Here is a 15,793-nt window from a genome sequence, read left to right on the forward strand (position 1 = left end):
ACTTCCGCATGAATGTACATCCTTATCACGTGCTTCGGATATAACCGAACAACTATCAAGTATTCAGCCACTCAAACCTTATGTCATCACTACACTAACCAAACATAACCAAAGTCAGTGCGACATCTACAGTTCCAGTTAGACGAGCTCGTCACACTATACATCCTCAAGACATGGTAAGTCGTATTTTTTGCTCTACCATCCGATTAACTGATTCGAACCCTTTTTAGGCCAGGACAAAAAGCGGCAAAGTATGTCCCATCATGACCTTCACCCGTGATAGATCTTTACATCTTATCATAGACTGGCGGCAAGCGCTCCGCTCTTCAAGACGTTGTCACTCGCGAATACACTATCCATCTACACAAGCTCGTGCATGGCCGCTCCTTTAAAAAGCGTGCTCCCTGGGCCGTAAAATCTGTCGTCGACTTCGCCCGCAAGTCGATGGGCACAACCGATGTTCGGTTGGACCCCAAGCTTAACCAGGCATTATGGGCTCGGGGTGTCAAGAGCGTCCCCCACCGGATAAGAGTAAAGCTTGAGCGTACGTGCTGTATTTCAAAATTGGTCATCATATTAACTGTCTATTTTTTACAGGCAAGCGTAATGATGACGAGGGTGCAAAGGAGAAACTTTACACGTATGCTAGCCATGTAGTTGTGACCTCCTTCAAGGTGTGTATTTCCCCTCTGCTATTTATCTTGTTCTCGACAACAACCTTCTTCACCCAGGGCCTGCAAACCGCTGTTGTAGACGCAGAGTAAAGCTGTCATCGGAAGGTCCTGTGTAGTTTTTCCCACATATTTCATGCCGCCATGCACTATCACACCCAGCACTATGCTACTACGTCAAAACTCTCGTGCATCTTGATGCTGTCCATGAATTTGAGTTTCTCAAACATCTCAAGCTAGTGTTCTTGCCCGCCAGCTAGGATCCTGCATCGGTTTTGAGAAAATACAAATGGAGGTGTGTTGATTTGTCTCAAGGAGATGGGGTGATTCTGGGGTGATTCACATGAATTACCACCCTCAATGTGACTGGTCGCCGCTGGAGCACTAGTCACGTGTGATTCGACATTAAGGAGATCGATCTCCTATTCTGAACCTTCGCTCATTAATTTCTACTTTTCATCTGATCAAGCTTTTGCGATCAAGCGAAAGTGTCGGTGGATGCATTCGTTCATTGAAACGTCTTTGACCCGGCCCTGGACTACATGCTCAGCCATGATTCATCGACTGCCAGTGGAAATTCTACAAGCCATATTCTTGCTCGCCGTCGACAACGGACCAGACTGTCCCAGTATCTTCTCATATGAAGCAACCACAATATCAGCAAATTTTGCTAGCCCGCCCTTACTCTTCACTCGAGTGTGCCATCATTGGCGAGACGTCGCACGTTCAACGCCGGAGATCTGGTCGCGCATTGAGGTCAAGCTTCCTCCAGTATCCGTCAAGCCGCTCACGCCGTTCTTTACCTCTCTACTCCAGTTTTGGCTCGCTCAGTCTGACAACCTACCTCTTACCATTCACATGGCCTCAAACTATTCCTCCTGGGATGGGAATTCTCGACTGCTCGAGATCCTTTGTAATGAGACGAGGCGTTGGGAGACAGTGATCGGCTTCGCACCCGCATTTGATTCTAGCGATAACTTCAATACGCCCCAGCTGAGAACGCTAGACCCAATCTGGGACTTATCAAACCTCACCAAATTCAATGCACCAAAACTCTGTCGCGTGCGCATCTGTTCATTGTATGATAACATCCTATCACTCAGACCTAATGCTGCCTGTGGAAACATACGTCATCTCTGCCTCCATCAGACTTCAGTCAATAGAATACACTATTTTCCAGACATATTCCCTCGTTTGGAAACCCTCGACGTGCGGTTACTTCAAATTGCACCTGATTATGTTCTGGATATGGAGAATCATTCGGACACGTATTCTTGCCTTGAATCGATGACCCTCCCCTTCGTCCACGGTCCTCCGGACATGTATGCCATGATATTTCGTGGACATCATTTTCCCGCGTTGCAGGAATTGATTTTGTTGGTGGGTGCAGGCAAACCAGAAGTCGAGATGATCACGGAGGCGCTTGCAGTTGCTGGGTCTTGCAATATCCGAGTGGTGGACTTTTGGCTGCACAAATCGCGGATGGATCTTTATGTGCCTACCCTTAAGCAATTACTATCGGTAGCGCAAGAGGTCGCGGTTCGTGGGGAAGTGGTTGTACGCAGGGAACAGTCTGGTCCATGAATTGAGGCACTCGGGAAAAGGAAAATTGACTACGAGTTCGTCGTATATTTGTTATGCGCGAGTTTTGCAGAGAGGCATGCATCAGTGATAGAGTTCAATGTGTTCTGTTCAGGATGTCCTAGGGAAGCGAGTACACTGGTATCATAAAGGGACAATAATTATACAGAATTGAACAGTAGGTGCAGTGCTGGCAAGTTAATGGCTCAACGCAACCTTAAAGGCATAAATATACCAACCCCAGTGTAAATTGACATGTCAGAACTGTAGGATACTGCCACATAACGGTTTTCTTCAGAACTCCAAAGACCCACTGTCCCTCTGCAAAGTGTTTGGGTTCTCGATCATACGACACAAATCGTCATACAAGCCCTGTACAGAGAACAGGGCAGCATCAAATGAAGCCTGATCCAGTATACCGAACCACACAAGGATATCTCCGCTCTGTGGCAATGCTTGCAAAGCCCCCTGCACGCCTGTAGTGAGTTCTGCTAACTCCTCATTAGGAACGCTAGAATCCCGGCTACGCAAATCATGCCTCGTCGCCGCCACGAGGGCTGGTAATGCGCCGGCGTTAATCGGACTACCATGGCGTGCGTACTCCCATGTTCCCCTGATGAATGCCCGCCACCTCTCCCGGGAAGGGTCGAGAGGAAGAAAGTTGTCTGAAGGATTGATATATGCGAAGATCCCAGCGAGGTAGCATCCGGAACCCCAAGTATCGAAATCAAGCTTAAGGGCATGCTCAGCTAGCAAAACACAATGCTCAAAATGACCATCACGAGCCAAACGTTCACGCCACTCATCATTCTGCACAAGGGCAAGAATGAGACGAGAGTAGCAAGTATTTTGATTCGTTTGGAAGGTGTCAAGCCCATTGCATTGGACTGTCTGGTCTTGCGAGTGATATGGACATATGGTAGTCAACAGAGCACAAGAGAGCTCGCCCAGGAGTGTTGCATCCACATCCTGTGGCATCGACTCATTTGTCATAGATGCCAGTTCTTCCCGAGCATCAGCAACAGCTCGCAGTGCAGCATGTCGTACTCGGGGAGGTCTGGAGGAGTCCATGCAGCGGATAAGTGCTGTGATGTATGAACGACGCTTGGTATAGCTTCCTAAGTTGTGCATGGCGCTCAGCGCAAGAAGAGCGTCACCTACAGTTTCATCATCTGCCATGATGTCTGTTTCTTCCGCTAAGTAGTCAATGAGCCAGTCGAATTCTTCACAGCTGGGCATGAGCCCGTCCGAGTCGTTGCAAGGCCACCGCAAATCACCATGCCAAATCAATTTCTCATCGTCCGGAAGACAAAAATCTCGGGGATCCCCGTGGACAACCAGTGTTCTCAGAGCCGTGCGTGCATCAGCTTTATGCTTCTCCTGGGCGTCTTGTGGCTGTGTGCTCTGGAAGCGATTGTAGGCATTACGGCTGTCCATGAACGCATCACGAATGAAACGGCTCTTGCCTCCCCAACAATCACGGATACGTATGGGTTTGAAACCAAAGTGTTGAGGAATTTCCAGCGACTGGCTGTAAAGATGGGCTATGGCCTTGCCACACCTTACAAATGTCTCTTCCATTTCATGACACGCTTCAAAGTTATCCATTAAGCGTACACAGATTGCGGAAACATCAAAGTCCGGCGGCCATTGCACAAGAGGAACCATTGCAGCCGCAGTCTCAACAACTTCTGGATGAGTGGATGTCTCTAGTATCCAGCGAATAGCGGACAATTTGATGGATACACCATCAGGAGTGAAAGTCAATCTGCCCGGAAGAAACTTTTTACAGATGGCTCCCATTAGTTCAGCTCCTGGCGTCTGGAAAGGACTGTCCGGACGCAATATTGTCACGAGGATAGCGCTTGTGTAAAACAAGATGCCAAATGCGGTGGTGCAGATGACGACACTGGATATTGTTGTTTGCTGGGTCCAAATGTTGGCGCTGAGTGACAAGCCGAATAAGAGTAGCGAGATCTGGAGGAGTACGAGGAACCCCTGCAAGACGGTCTGTAGGTGAAAATACTCCAGGCCGTCCAGTTTCCTCTGCCTATTTATGCCACGTTGCTCAAGAGACCCTCGCCCAGGAGCCGCTTTATAAGCGTTGAGCCATTGCTTTCCCAACACAGCTCCAAACGCGGCCAAGACGCTAAACGAGAGGCTAGCATACGCAAGCGTTTGCATCCAGACAGTCGAAGAAGGATACGGCGTGGAAGAGGAAAGACCACTGATATCATTTCCAGTGTTTGTGCCGTTGGCTGTCATTTGGATAAGGTGAAACAAGAGGACGTTGGTAGTTTCTGCTGGGTTAGGCTGCATTCCGATGATAAAAGTGGAGTTGACAGCTGAGAATAAACCAGCCTGGGTCGCCTGTTAGATTTGCATTGATGGATATGAACGAACGCACAAATGTTAAGATGATACCCATGTCGCCATTCGCTCGATGTAGAAAGTCGTTATCGTACTCCGTCGAAAACTTGTCATATGTCGCCCAAAACTTCGATTCGACGTCTTTGTTGTTGCTTTCTTGAGCTATAGGAAGCCCTTGTCGTTCGTTGAGGATCTGTTCATCGGTGTTTGACCTGTCACCCAGCATCATCAGACCTCGGGTGTTCCACACTGATTGATTGCTTGATACTTACACATTCTTAATAGGGTCCCCCACGACGGCCTCAGCAAGCTTCTCGCTCATTGAATGCGGCTTGTCAGTGATCCCGTTACTATAAATTGATAAGTGTTACGCTCAGCCCAGTCTAGCTTGCCACTTACTCGCTTCTTGGGAGGTCGGCATCGACAGGTGCAGAACAGTGTCGTGATGACGTGCCCTGCATGTTTTCGTCTACGGTGACCATTGAGATGTTGAAGGCGAATGATTAGGAGGGAGATGGTTGGTTGGTAGAACTCAGGCTCGGGGTGCTCCGCTGGCGACGGGCATCAAAGTAGTTACAACATGGCATCACTCTAGAAGTGTGCAACAAGATCATAATAATGAGTCAGAAAGGCTACAGAAAGGTCGAATGAGCAGGTTAGTATCAGTGCTAACCGTCTAATAAGAGTCGCCATGCTGACTCAAGGAACTCTGACTGGCATCCAAGATTTCAATGCACTGATCTATGGATCTATCATACTCGTCCGGGTCTATCAATCCTTATACTATATCAACAGCTGCTGTATTTCCAACTAAATTATGATCACCTGCAGTGCGGTGTCGGAAGATTCGATAATCCTGTATAAATATATACCTGTAAGGTCTCCGTCGAACGATCAAAATTCACAAGTTCATGCTGCTGGGTTCGGGTTTGAAGCCTTATCTCGAACTGGATCTTACTAGTATACTGATGTTGAGTAGTGGCTGATTTGAACCTCCGAGTATGGTGGAACTAAAGTTTAGTACGCTCAAATTCCTAGCACACATTCCCTCCCCTCAATGAATTCAACGAAAAAATTCTAGACGATAAATGAGACCGTAATTCTTAGTACTTCAAAGTACATGTCATCATCATCATTACATTATGGAAAACTCGAAAAAAACATATCATACAGAGAGATCAAATCAAAGTAGGAGCACCACGCCCTCGTACTTCATTATTGACGACAAGACACTCGAACGAAATAAAATCATGTAAAAACGAACGTGCCACAAACTATAACCATGTCTAAAAATTCAACTTAGGAATGCGTGGGATGCAGTCCTCGCGCATACGCAGATTACGAGGAGCGCATTCCCCAATGCTCTGAATACTGCGGCGGAAGTTCGACTACACCATTAGCATCTGCAGCATCAGTATGCACGATAATTCGAGTAGGAGGTTGGTAGGCTGTTTGCCTGCTAGCCGACGCCAGAGGACTTCCAGATGCTCCGTGCATATTTGAGCTGTCTGTGTCAGGGCTCTGATGGGATCTTTGTGTCTGGTTGAAGTGTGTGGGAGGCGCGACATTGCCAGCAGAGGTAGAGATTGATTGGGAACTGGGTTGAACGGGTGGAGAAAGGTAGACAGAATCTGTCTTCTGTGGTAATGGTGATGCTGGTCGAGCCCCATGCTCGATGGGCATCGTATATGACATTTGAGTGTCTCCATCGACAGCAGAGTCTGTGTTGGAGCTCAGGTGCAAAGGCTGTGCTTGATTGAAGGGTGCGTGATGGTCCCTAGTTGTCAAGTTGGCGGCCGAAGCATTGATAGGACTTGGCTGAGATCCGGATTGAATAGACGGATCAAGGTAGCTAATAGGACGCGTCTCCTCCCATTGTGATGACATTTCAGTGATAGTAGACATTCGCCTGTCAACAGATGCCATAGCCGAGCTACGAGCCTCTCCATACACAACAAAGTCTGCGTTTGAGCTCTGGAGTGAATACATTGTCTGATAGGACGGTGTGCGAGGGTCGTCGACTGCAAAGCTCCCGGTAGACAGGGGTGATTGGCGGTTGTTAGCGGATGATATGGTCGAGCTTCGAGCATCCCCGTAGACAGGAATGTCCGTGTTGGAGCTCTGGCGAGAATATTGCGTCTGGTTGAATGGTGGGGGAGGGATGCCAGCTGCGAAGTTGCTGGCGGACGAAATGGTCATGTCTGGTTGGATCATTAGGCTGTGTTTAATGGGTCGGGTATGGTTGCTGAGAAGGTCTGTCGTATATGGGAAAGGGGATGGTGGTGGAATGTCACTGTAAGAGTTGTCTTCGTAATTTGTATCTGTACGCTGCAAACGATGTGGACGGCTTTTTGTAGAATACTTAACATCCAAACAGCGAGGGGTCTTCCGTTTATGCCGCCAGCACATGCCGAGGATGACCAATGTAATAAGAACAGCTGCACCACCGCCTGCCACGCCTGCGATAAGCGCAACATTGCTGCTTGATGAGTGACTTGATGAATGACTTGATAGACTACTTGATGAACTGCTTGAACTAGATGATGGTGAAGCCGTGGCTGTGGCCGCCATACCTGGAGTAGTAGATGACGGCGAGTTGGCACTTAGGCACGAGGAATCACTCGATCCTGAGACGGGCTCGAATGGAGAGACCCCACCTTGGTTGCCCAAGGAGTCGTTGACAAAATACATGACATTTGTCCCTGCGATGACATCCAAAACCGATTTAAAAGTATTGCTGCCGGAATTGAACACGACTGATTGTCCGCCAGGGATGAGTTGCTGTGGCAAGATAAGTAGATCGTTTTAAAAGAGTTCACAATGATCTGACCCCAATAGTAATGGGTGGGACTGCACCACTATTGGCCGTAACGGTAAATTGACTACAGTGGCGGTAGGTCAGCGACACAAACCGCAGGCGAACCAAACTTACCTGCATTGCGTGAGCGAATTCGGAGACAAATCGAATGTGTAAGGAGGTGACGAAAGTGGAGAGCTGCAAATATTATTTGCAACAGAATTGCCAACAGTCAATTCGTTTGTCGTCCCACCCGAGCCAAATCCAGTGGCGTCAGACATAGTAAGTAGAAACGATGTTCCCGACAACAACAACAATTGCGGTATTGAATAAGAGCCTTTTCCATTGCTGAAGGCCGATGCTGGTACAGGTATATTCTGATACGGTTCGTCAGACTGGAAAGCACAAAGGTTAGCGCGCGATTGAGACAATAGTGCCAACGAACAGGAGTCAAGAGTATTTCAAATGGTGCTTGACCACCTGAGAAACCCGATGAAATTCAGCAGGAGCGTACGAGATGTACTAGATAAGCGCTTACCAGTCCATGAAATCATGAGAGAATCGCATTGAGTGGGAGTCCCAACAGTGACACTAAAAGCATGAGCAACAGAGAGACAAGAAGCAATGAACGTAAAGAAGCGAACGAAGCACATACACAAGAAATGAGGAAGATAAGAGGAAGATGGTAAGAAGAGACGCAGGTGTGGTCAAACAGTATATTAAAACAGAGAATCGGGGCAGACTCGAGGTGAGGGGAAATTGCGTCCCAGATAATGCTAGCCGATAAGAATCGATTAGAATGCGTTAAATATATGGAAATAGTATATAGATCACCTGTGCCGCAAACGCCGACGTTAGCGGTAGTACATTGAGTAGGCTCGACATAATGAGGGAACACGCAGACTCATTTCAAATGGTCTAGAATTCGACTGTGGGTAAGGCTGTGCTGATGCTCGTGTGATAACCAGTGGCAACGCCGATTGCAAAATTACGCGGAAACACAGTAGTTTGAACTTTCTCAGAAATGTCCAAAGTATGACAGCACATGAGCGACTCCAACACCAGGCTGCGAGAGATACTGGTCTTTACATAGACTTGCTTTCAATGATGACCTCACCTTCAGAATATTGAATCCCCCAACCCAGAAATACCACAATGGGAGGCCGCCTTTGTTGCAGAAGGCAATGGCAAAGTCAAAGCCAAGGGGGTGAGATCTACACAGGTCAAAGAAGTCGTTTTCATGTCTCCAAGTCCACATACCTTGATTTTCGCTTGCAAAACATGATAAATTGCTCTGCAAGGTTACCGAGAAGAAACGGCACACTTCGACTAGTATTAGGCCGTGAATGAAGCAAACCTTGTTCCAATTTCGAACGTCGGCCGCAAATCGACGGATCAGCGTCCTTTCATATTCGAAGCTATCTGGGCAATATTCATGAAGATGGCACGTCGTTCTTCATCCCACAAGGGAGCGCGAGCAGATATACCCCTGTGGCTGTAATGTAGCCCACCAATGTGCAGGGTGTGGAGAAGTGTATGTGCAGATACGCACCACGACGTGCCTGTAATTCATGCTGTAGCTCATCTAGTACATTGGTGGGATTTCGTTGGTTGCAACGCTTGCAACGATACCCGTTGTTGCATTTTCTCGGAGATGGCAATGTTGGCAAGTCCAAGTCGGCCGGATGGTTTTATATACGCGTATCTTTTTGACACCGAGTAAATGGCAGATACCTGCGATGGAATCTTACTTCGGATATTTCTGAGATACAATGTTTCCGGGTAATTTTGCAATCAGCTGTAACACGAGTGTCAAGTGAGAAGCGGTGCGGGGCTAAGTTTCTCACCTCTGAGTCAACAGCGCTATGTCAGAAATTCCCACCAATGATCATGATATTCGAAGTTCAGCTGGGAGTTCAGAGAAATATTGTCCTGATCAGAACCCGACTTAGTATACGTAGTAACTTAGTAGCCTGGAGGTTGGTTTGACTTATATTTAGAAGTCCGATGGCGTCCTACCTGTGAATTTCAAGTATCACGCTCTTGACACGTTCCTAGGCCCTTGCTTGTAGACCGACACTCGACCCTGGCCTGATGAAAGAGTGATAGTAGCAGCAGCAACTATGCCTGATCTAGTGCATCTGGGCTATATAATTAATATGTCAAATAATGCCATTGTTTCGTACAGCTCGAGCTTCAATGTACCATCAAAGCATGTGCCAGCAGTTTATGAAATATCAGACCTCGCAGCATGCCTCATGACATCTCTCCAAAAAATGGCGTGTTTCTTGGATTTCCAAGTCATTTTTTGTGAACAATTCTAGTGACGAGAATAGCACAACGATTTTCGGTTTGGGCAGTACCATGCTTGAGACTACTGGCGGCCAGTGCGCTCGGGGCCTCAGGGCCATCACTTGAAAGGTGGCGTGATGATAAATGCTCTCCCGGTGAGCAAGTTCAATTTTAAGTTTTGCATCCATCTTTTATGTTTGACTATAAATGAGCGAATTCAATTGTTGGTTTTACAAAGTAAACGACTGTGATTGCAAAGTAATTCGATGAAACGTGGACTAGACTTGAATAAAGGCGTAAAACATCATTCAGAAATAATCATCAATTCTAAAAAATTACCTGGATTTCTGAGGAAGGTGTAGTGATGTAGTCATGACGCAGACTCAGATTACAAGGCACGCGTTCCCCTATGCTCTGAATACTGCGGCGGAAGTTCGACTACACCGTTGTTGTTTGACATGGCATCATCAGCGTCAGTATGGACGATAATTTGAGTAGGAGGTTGGTGGGCTGTTTGCCCGCTAGCAGACACCATAGGCTGACCTCCAGATGCCCCATGTACATCTACGTTGTCTGTGCCAGGGCTCTTGTGGGAATGTTGCGTCTGATTGAAGGGTGTGGGAGGGTTCTTAATTGCAATGTTGCTGGCAGAGGTGAAGATTGATTGAGGTCCGGGTTGAACGGGTGGAGTAAGATAGATAAGGTCTGTCTTCCGTGGTAATGGTGATGCTGGTCGAGCCCCCACAGCCACCTGCTCGACGGGCATTGTGTTTGTCATTCGAGCATCTCCGTCGACAGCAAAGTCTGTGTTGGAGCTCATGTACGAGGGCTGTGCCTGATTGAAGGGTGCCTGATGGTCCCTAGCTGTCAAATTGGCAACAAAAACATTAATAGGACTTGGCTGGGATCCGGACTGAATAGATGGACCTAGGTAGCTAACAGGATTTATTTCCCATGGTGATGGCAGTTCCGTGATTACAGCCATTCGCCGGTCAACAGATGCTATAGCGGAGCCCCGAGTGTCTGTATACATAGCAAAGTCTGCGTTTGAGCTCTGATGTGAATGCAGTGTTTGATTGAACGGTGTGCGAGGGTCGCTGACTGCAAGGTTTCTGGTAGACAGGGGTGATTGGCGGTCGTTAGCGAATGGCATGGCCGTCGTTCGAGCATCCCCGTAGATAGGAGTGTCCGTGTTGGAGCTCTGGCGCGAATGTTGTATGTGGTTGAATGGTGAGGGAGGGACGCTAACTGCAAAGTTGCTGGCAGACAAATTGGCCATGTCTGACTGGGCTCCTGGGCTAGGACGAACGGGTTGGGTATGGTTGCTGACGGAGTTTGTCTTGTATGGGAGAGGGAATTGTGGCAAAGCATCACTACGAGGACTGCCTTCGTACTTTAGATCTGTACGCTGCAAACGATGTGGATGACTTTGTGTAGAAGACTGAGCATCCGAAAATTTAGATGCCTTCCGTTTACGCCGCAAGCACATGCCGAGGATGACCAATGCAATAAGGACTGCTGCTGCACCACCGCCTGCTGCACCCGCAATGAGAGCAACATTGCTTCCTGGTGAACTACTTGATGGATTACTTGATGAGCTGTTTGGGCTAGATGACGGTGAAGCCGTGGCCGTGGCCGAGATTCCTGCAGCAGTTGACGACGAGCTGGCGCTTAAGCACGAGGAATCACTCGACCCTGAGACGGGCTCGAATGGAGAGACCCCACCTTGGTTGCCCAAGGAGTCGTTGACAAAATACATGACATTTGTCCCTGCGATGACATCCAAAACCGATTGAAAAGTATTGCTGTCGGAATTGAACACGACTGATTGTCCGCCAGGGATAAGTAGCTGTTGAAAGATAAGTAAGTCATTTTAAAAATAATTTGCGATGATCTAACCCCAATAGTAATGGGTGGGACTACACCACCGGTGGCCGTAATGGCAAATGGACTACAGTGACGGTAGGTCAGTGCAACAAAAAGTAGATGAACCAAGCTTACCTGCATTGCGTCAGCGACGTTGGAGACAAATCAAATGTGTAAGGAGGTGAGGGGTTTCCAGCGCCGCAAATGTTATTTGCAGCAGAATTCACAATTAATATGTTTGTCGTCCCACCTGAACCAAATCCAGTGGCGTCAGACATAATAAGTAGAAACGATGTTCCGGACAACAACGACAATTGTGGTATTGAATAAGAGCCTTGTCCATTGCTGAAGGCCGATGCTGGTACAGGTATATTCTGATATATTCCTTTGTCCTGGAAAGTGCAAAGGTTAGCGTGCAACTGATGCGCTTGAGACGATAGTGCTGACGAACGGGAGCCAAGAGTATTTCAAATGGTGCTTGACCGCCTGACAAACCCCATAAAATTCAGCAAGAGCGTATAAGATGTGCTTGATATGCGCTTACCAGTCCATGAAATGCTAAGAGGGCCGCATTGAGTGGGAGTCCCGACAGTCACACTGAAAGCACGAGCAACAGAGAGACAAGAAGCAATACATACAAAGAAGCGAATGAGGTGCATACTCGAGAAATGAGGAAGACAAGAGGAAGACGCAGGTGTAGCTAAGTGATATTAGGGACGGACTAGAGGTGAGGGGAACTTGGAATTGCGTCTTTGTCTCTAAGATAAAGCTGACCAGCGAAAATAGATCACTATACTAGTAGCATAATTAGTAGAATACTACCCTGTCATGAAATTTATACCGTAATGGACACCAATGAGTCAATGGCCAAACAGCATTGATTGATGCGCGACACCGAATCATTGGGTCTGTCATCTGACATTTTGCACTGGTATTCCAGTGTCACCTCTAAGCTGGCCAGCCAAGAGTGGCTGTAAGTGAACACACGAAAGATGTGGCAGTGTCGTGTAAATCACCTGTACCGCGAACACCGGCGCCAGCGGTGGCAATATTGGGGTGGGTTCAGCGTGAGGGAGGAATAGGAACACCTCGCGGATGCAGTCACCGACAGCCTGTAGGATTCTGCATGGGTAACACCGCGGGTCGGAAAGCTGACACCGCACCCGTACCCGCCAACACTGTACCCATGACGAGTACGGGTACACACCAACCTGTCAATACCGCGGTTAAATGGAAAACACCGCGGTGTCTCTGGGTACATTAGAAAGAAGAGTGTATTAATGACAACCAAATACATACTACTACTTTTCCTCGTCGTTCTCCTCAGCCTCGAGTTCGTTTCGCTTCCGTTTTTAACTCTTTACAGAGACTAGAAGGTCCTCCATCGCCAGAAGATCACTTCTGCCCGGCCAGAGTCTTAGCACTCTTTGCAACGACCTTTTTGAGTGACTTGGCCTTATCGGAGATTGACGACGAGATGGACTTAGATTATGAGTGTGACTGGGTAGACGAGGCATCAGATGCCTTCTTTGCGAGCTTGGTTTTCATGGAGGGACGATTTGGTAGACTTACTGGTCTCAAGTTTTTGCCTCGGCTTTATGGTAGTGACTCGAGCTTCTCTGTAATAAAGTTTCAGCTCGATAAATGGTTAGAATGATTCACAAAGCACGAAAGACATGACAAAAACTAGTATAGCATTGGGTTGTGATCCTCGAGCACTCACTGGCAGAGTAAGCCGACACAGAAAATCACATACGGCATGGTGTCACGGTTCAACGTTCAACGTTCAGCGGCTGTCGAGGCTCCCGATTTGGTAAGCCATACCCGTCAAACACCTTCAACCCGCGGTAAGAGGTCGCGGTATGCATCTCCAACCAGATGGTGAGTCTTTTTCGTGAATAATTTCAGTGACGAAAATAGCAAAGTTTAAGCACTAGCTATCAAGTTATAAACGCTTACCCGGAACATGTGTGAGATTTTTGAAAGAATCCTGATGTTCGTCATGTGTACTAACTATGTCTCTAACCTGTGCAGCGCAATATCATGATCCGATGCGATCCTGTTGAATTTTCCGTCGTACTTCTGCGATAACCAAAAGGCTGTCCAATGAATAAAGGCGAATTATCAAGCGCAGCGCTTGCTCATGAGTAAAAATGTGGATAAACTGGTTTGTTTCGTGAGACGTATTTCTACGGTATCTACCAACAGAAAATATGTCTTTGACTTGTTTGATGATCTCAAAGTCGACGCGAACCTTCCCAACACGCTAGCAAAAATGAATGCTGTCCAAGGCGAACCATTGCATCAATATTGATATTGAACAGCGTCAGTGAGGCCGACTTCTACAGTTTAACCGCACAGTAAATTATCAGAGTCGTCAGTCACATCTGCAGAGTCAGGCACCTCAAAAAGAGTAGCACCCCGCCCAGGCTCCTTCCCAGTCTCCAATTCGAGTGTGGAGGGGCGACATGAATGCAGTACAGCGCCTCGGGTGCTGTTTACTCTATCGATTATTCCACATCATCATAGCAAAGGGATCACGGTCTTTACACACGTTCGATATTTTTGCGGTGATGTGGATAACCATCACACATCGTGGCCTACAACTAGAGGGTATGAGAGACTAAACAACGTATCATGTACACGACCGAGGAACATTTTACTATAACGAACACAAAGATAATAGTATCATTATGCAACGCAATAGAATGACTCATTCCGCACATCCAAGATGATTAATTACTTGATTTCTTCTCCACTCGAGTGTGGACTGAAGTTGACCAGGAGGAGGTCGAAGGTGTAACGCGGCAGCGAGAGCCGTACACATCTCGGCTAACATTTGTTAGTAAGATGGAGCAATTATCACTCTGAAGCACACTTACCGTTCATTGATTGGAGTTCTGCAAGAGTTTCGGGCTTCCCAGTTGGATAGGGAGTATCAGAGACGGGAGGCCAGATCAATGGATCATCCGATGAGCATCGATGATTGCAAATTCGAATAGGCCATAATCCGTCGCTAATAATTCAATCAGGAAAATGTCGGGAAGCGATAGAATAAATCAATGCTCACCCGTAGATCAATTCATCGATATCATCTTCTATCACTTCGACCTTCTCCTCCAATGCACAAATCCCTTCCACCATGACATCAAACGTTTCATCTATGCTATCAAGTATCTCAACTACGACATGTGACATCTTCTTGAGTGTCCCCGTCATTCCTTGGATCATCTCCTCTAACCAATCAAGCGCCTCCTCCATGTCATTGAACCCCATCACCGCGTCATCGAACCCAAGCTGCATACGACGGAGCCTTGGCATCACCTGTTCGAAGGCAACTTGAAAATTGAGGAGATAATCTACACATAAATTAGATCGATCAACAATAGCATCTATCCTGGCGGCAGCGTGTATCTCGGTGGAGTGTTCTGCGGGATCCAGTGGCGCAAGGCCTGGAGCGGGAGGTGCTGATGCGGCAAGAGGAATCAGTGACATTGAGTAGAGAATGAGAATGAGTTGCTTAGTTTTGCATCGGCGCAAGGAAACGTTTATGAATGATGATGCCACTGACGCGACAAAGGCGTTGAGGTAAAAGCAAAGTCGCGTTTGTTGGGCCTTTCCAGAGTGTTGCCCCGTAGGCGTGCTAGATGGTATCTATCGGCGCCGTTAACAACGAAGAGACTTTCAAAGAAAAGCTGTTATAAACTCTCGAGAACAATGTCATAGCTACCACGTTCAACCCTCGAGATAAGCTGAAGTGCTGCTCTGCTCTCCCGTAGGAGCTGTAGACATTCCTGTTGACGTTCCCAGTTGTGATCCACAATTGGGAACGCCACCAGGAAAGTCTAAGCAATAGGTACTTTCAATCCATACCAAAATTCCAGAAACGTCGCTATCGATTGTCTAGGCGATAAACAGAGGGAGAGGCCTGGGACTAAGTGGTTACAAAGAAACATTAGAGCAAGCAAATAGTACTGACGCTCTCCGACAGTGAATTTGAAAATGCCTTATGTAGGCCAGCTTGCTGTCGACACACCTCATTCATGATGGATGTAGCTGCAACTGTCAGCGAGGCTAGAAAGAACTCCTGAGATGGAATCTGGCCGCGAAATTGGCACAAGTAGGGGATTGATATGTATTTTGTGACCGATGAGATACTCCTTGACGGTGTGGAAGATGTGCTGGCAATGGTGCGCGAACACTTTATTAATCGTCT

At 47.4% G+C, this 15,793-nt stretch overlaps 6 protein-coding genes across 6 annotated transcripts; 2 read left to right on the forward strand and 4 right to left on the reverse strand.

The window, feature by feature from the left end:
* Window positions 1–20: 20 nt before the first annotated feature.
* On the forward strand, window positions 21–985 carry EDB93DRAFT_1115888 (60S ribosomal protein L31). Its single transcript, XM_041448308.1, has 5 exons — window positions 21–176; window positions 231–251; window positions 304–544; window positions 598–674; window positions 732–985. The coding sequence occupies exons 1-5, from the start codon at window positions 174–176 to the stop codon at window positions 762–764; spliced, it is 375 nt and encodes a 124-aa protein (XP_041313206.1). The 5' UTR covers window positions 21–173; the 3' UTR covers window positions 765–985.
* Window positions 955–2,342, forward strand: EDB93DRAFT_1115890 (uncharacterized protein). The gene has a single exon (XM_041448309.1). It carries the CDS (start codon window positions 1,170–1,172, stop codon window positions 2,253–2,255), a length of 1,086 nt encoding a protein of 361 aa, XP_041313207.1. The 5' UTR covers window positions 955–1,169; the 3' UTR covers window positions 2,256–2,342.
* Window positions 2,343–4,361: 2,019 nt separating this feature from the next.
* EDB93DRAFT_1075228 (uncharacterized protein) lies at window positions 4,362–4,848 on the reverse strand (the record flags this gene model as incomplete). The annotated part of the gene is made up of 2 exons (XM_041445149.1): window positions 4,362–4,613; window positions 4,660–4,848. Coding segments are annotated over 2 exons (441 nt in total), but the record flags the coding sequence as incomplete, so codon positions are not given.
* Window positions 4,849–5,960: 1,112 nt separating this feature from the next.
* Window positions 5,961–7,973, reverse strand: EDB93DRAFT_1245267 (uncharacterized protein; the record flags this gene model as incomplete). Its single annotated transcript, XM_041452297.1, has 5 exons — window positions 5,961–7,403; window positions 7,453–7,504; window positions 7,555–7,814; window positions 7,865–7,899; window positions 7,958–7,973. 5 exons carry the CDS (start codon window positions 7,971–7,973, stop codon window positions 5,961–5,963), a joined length of 1,806 nt encoding a protein of 601 aa, XP_041313209.1.
* Window positions 7,974–10,099: 2,126 nt separating this feature from the next.
* EDB93DRAFT_1245268 (uncharacterized protein) lies at window positions 10,100–12,236 on the reverse strand (the record flags this gene model as incomplete). The annotated part of the gene is made up of 5 exons (XM_041452298.1): window positions 10,100–11,560; window positions 11,611–11,662; window positions 11,713–11,969; window positions 12,029–12,063; window positions 12,122–12,236. The coding sequence occupies 5 exons, from the start codon at window positions 12,234–12,236 to the stop codon at window positions 10,100–10,102; spliced, it is 1,920 nt and encodes a 639-aa protein (XP_041313210.1).
* A 1,878-nt stretch (window positions 12,237–14,114) lies between these two features.
* On the reverse strand, window positions 14,115–15,072 carry EDB93DRAFT_1324867 (uncharacterized protein; the record flags this gene model as incomplete). Its single annotated transcript, XM_041455020.1, has 3 exons — window positions 14,115–14,409; window positions 14,460–14,593; window positions 14,648–15,072. 3 exons carry the CDS (start codon window positions 15,070–15,072, stop codon window positions 14,291–14,293), a joined length of 678 nt encoding a protein of 225 aa, XP_041313211.1. The 3' UTR covers window positions 14,115–14,290.
* Window positions 15,073–15,793: the final 721 nt, after the last annotated feature.

This window comes from Suillus bovinus, assembly GCF_016758785.1.
Source record: "Suillus bovinus strain UH-Sbo-P2 chromosome Unknown EDB93scaffold_2, whole genome shotgun sequence".
In the NCBI taxonomy this organism is placed as follows: domain Eukaryota; kingdom Fungi; phylum Basidiomycota; class Agaricomycetes; order Boletales; family Suillaceae; genus Suillus; species Suillus bovinus.

Bases quoted from the DNA above. Each gene is read 5' to 3' on its own strand.
- EDB93DRAFT_1115890 (XM_041448309.1), top strand. From the start codon at position 1,170: ATGCATTCGTTCATTGAAACGTCTTTGACCCGGCCCTGGACTACATGC.
- EDB93DRAFT_1115888 (XM_041448308.1), top strand. The intron at 252-303 runs GTATGTCCCATC...ATCTTATCATAG, and splicing joins CCAGGACAAAAAGCGGCAAA to ACTGGCGGCAAGCGCTCCGC. The intron at 545-597 runs GTACGTGCTGTA...TATTTTTTACAG, and splicing joins GATAAGAGTAAAGCTTGAGC to GCAAGCGTAATGATGACGAG.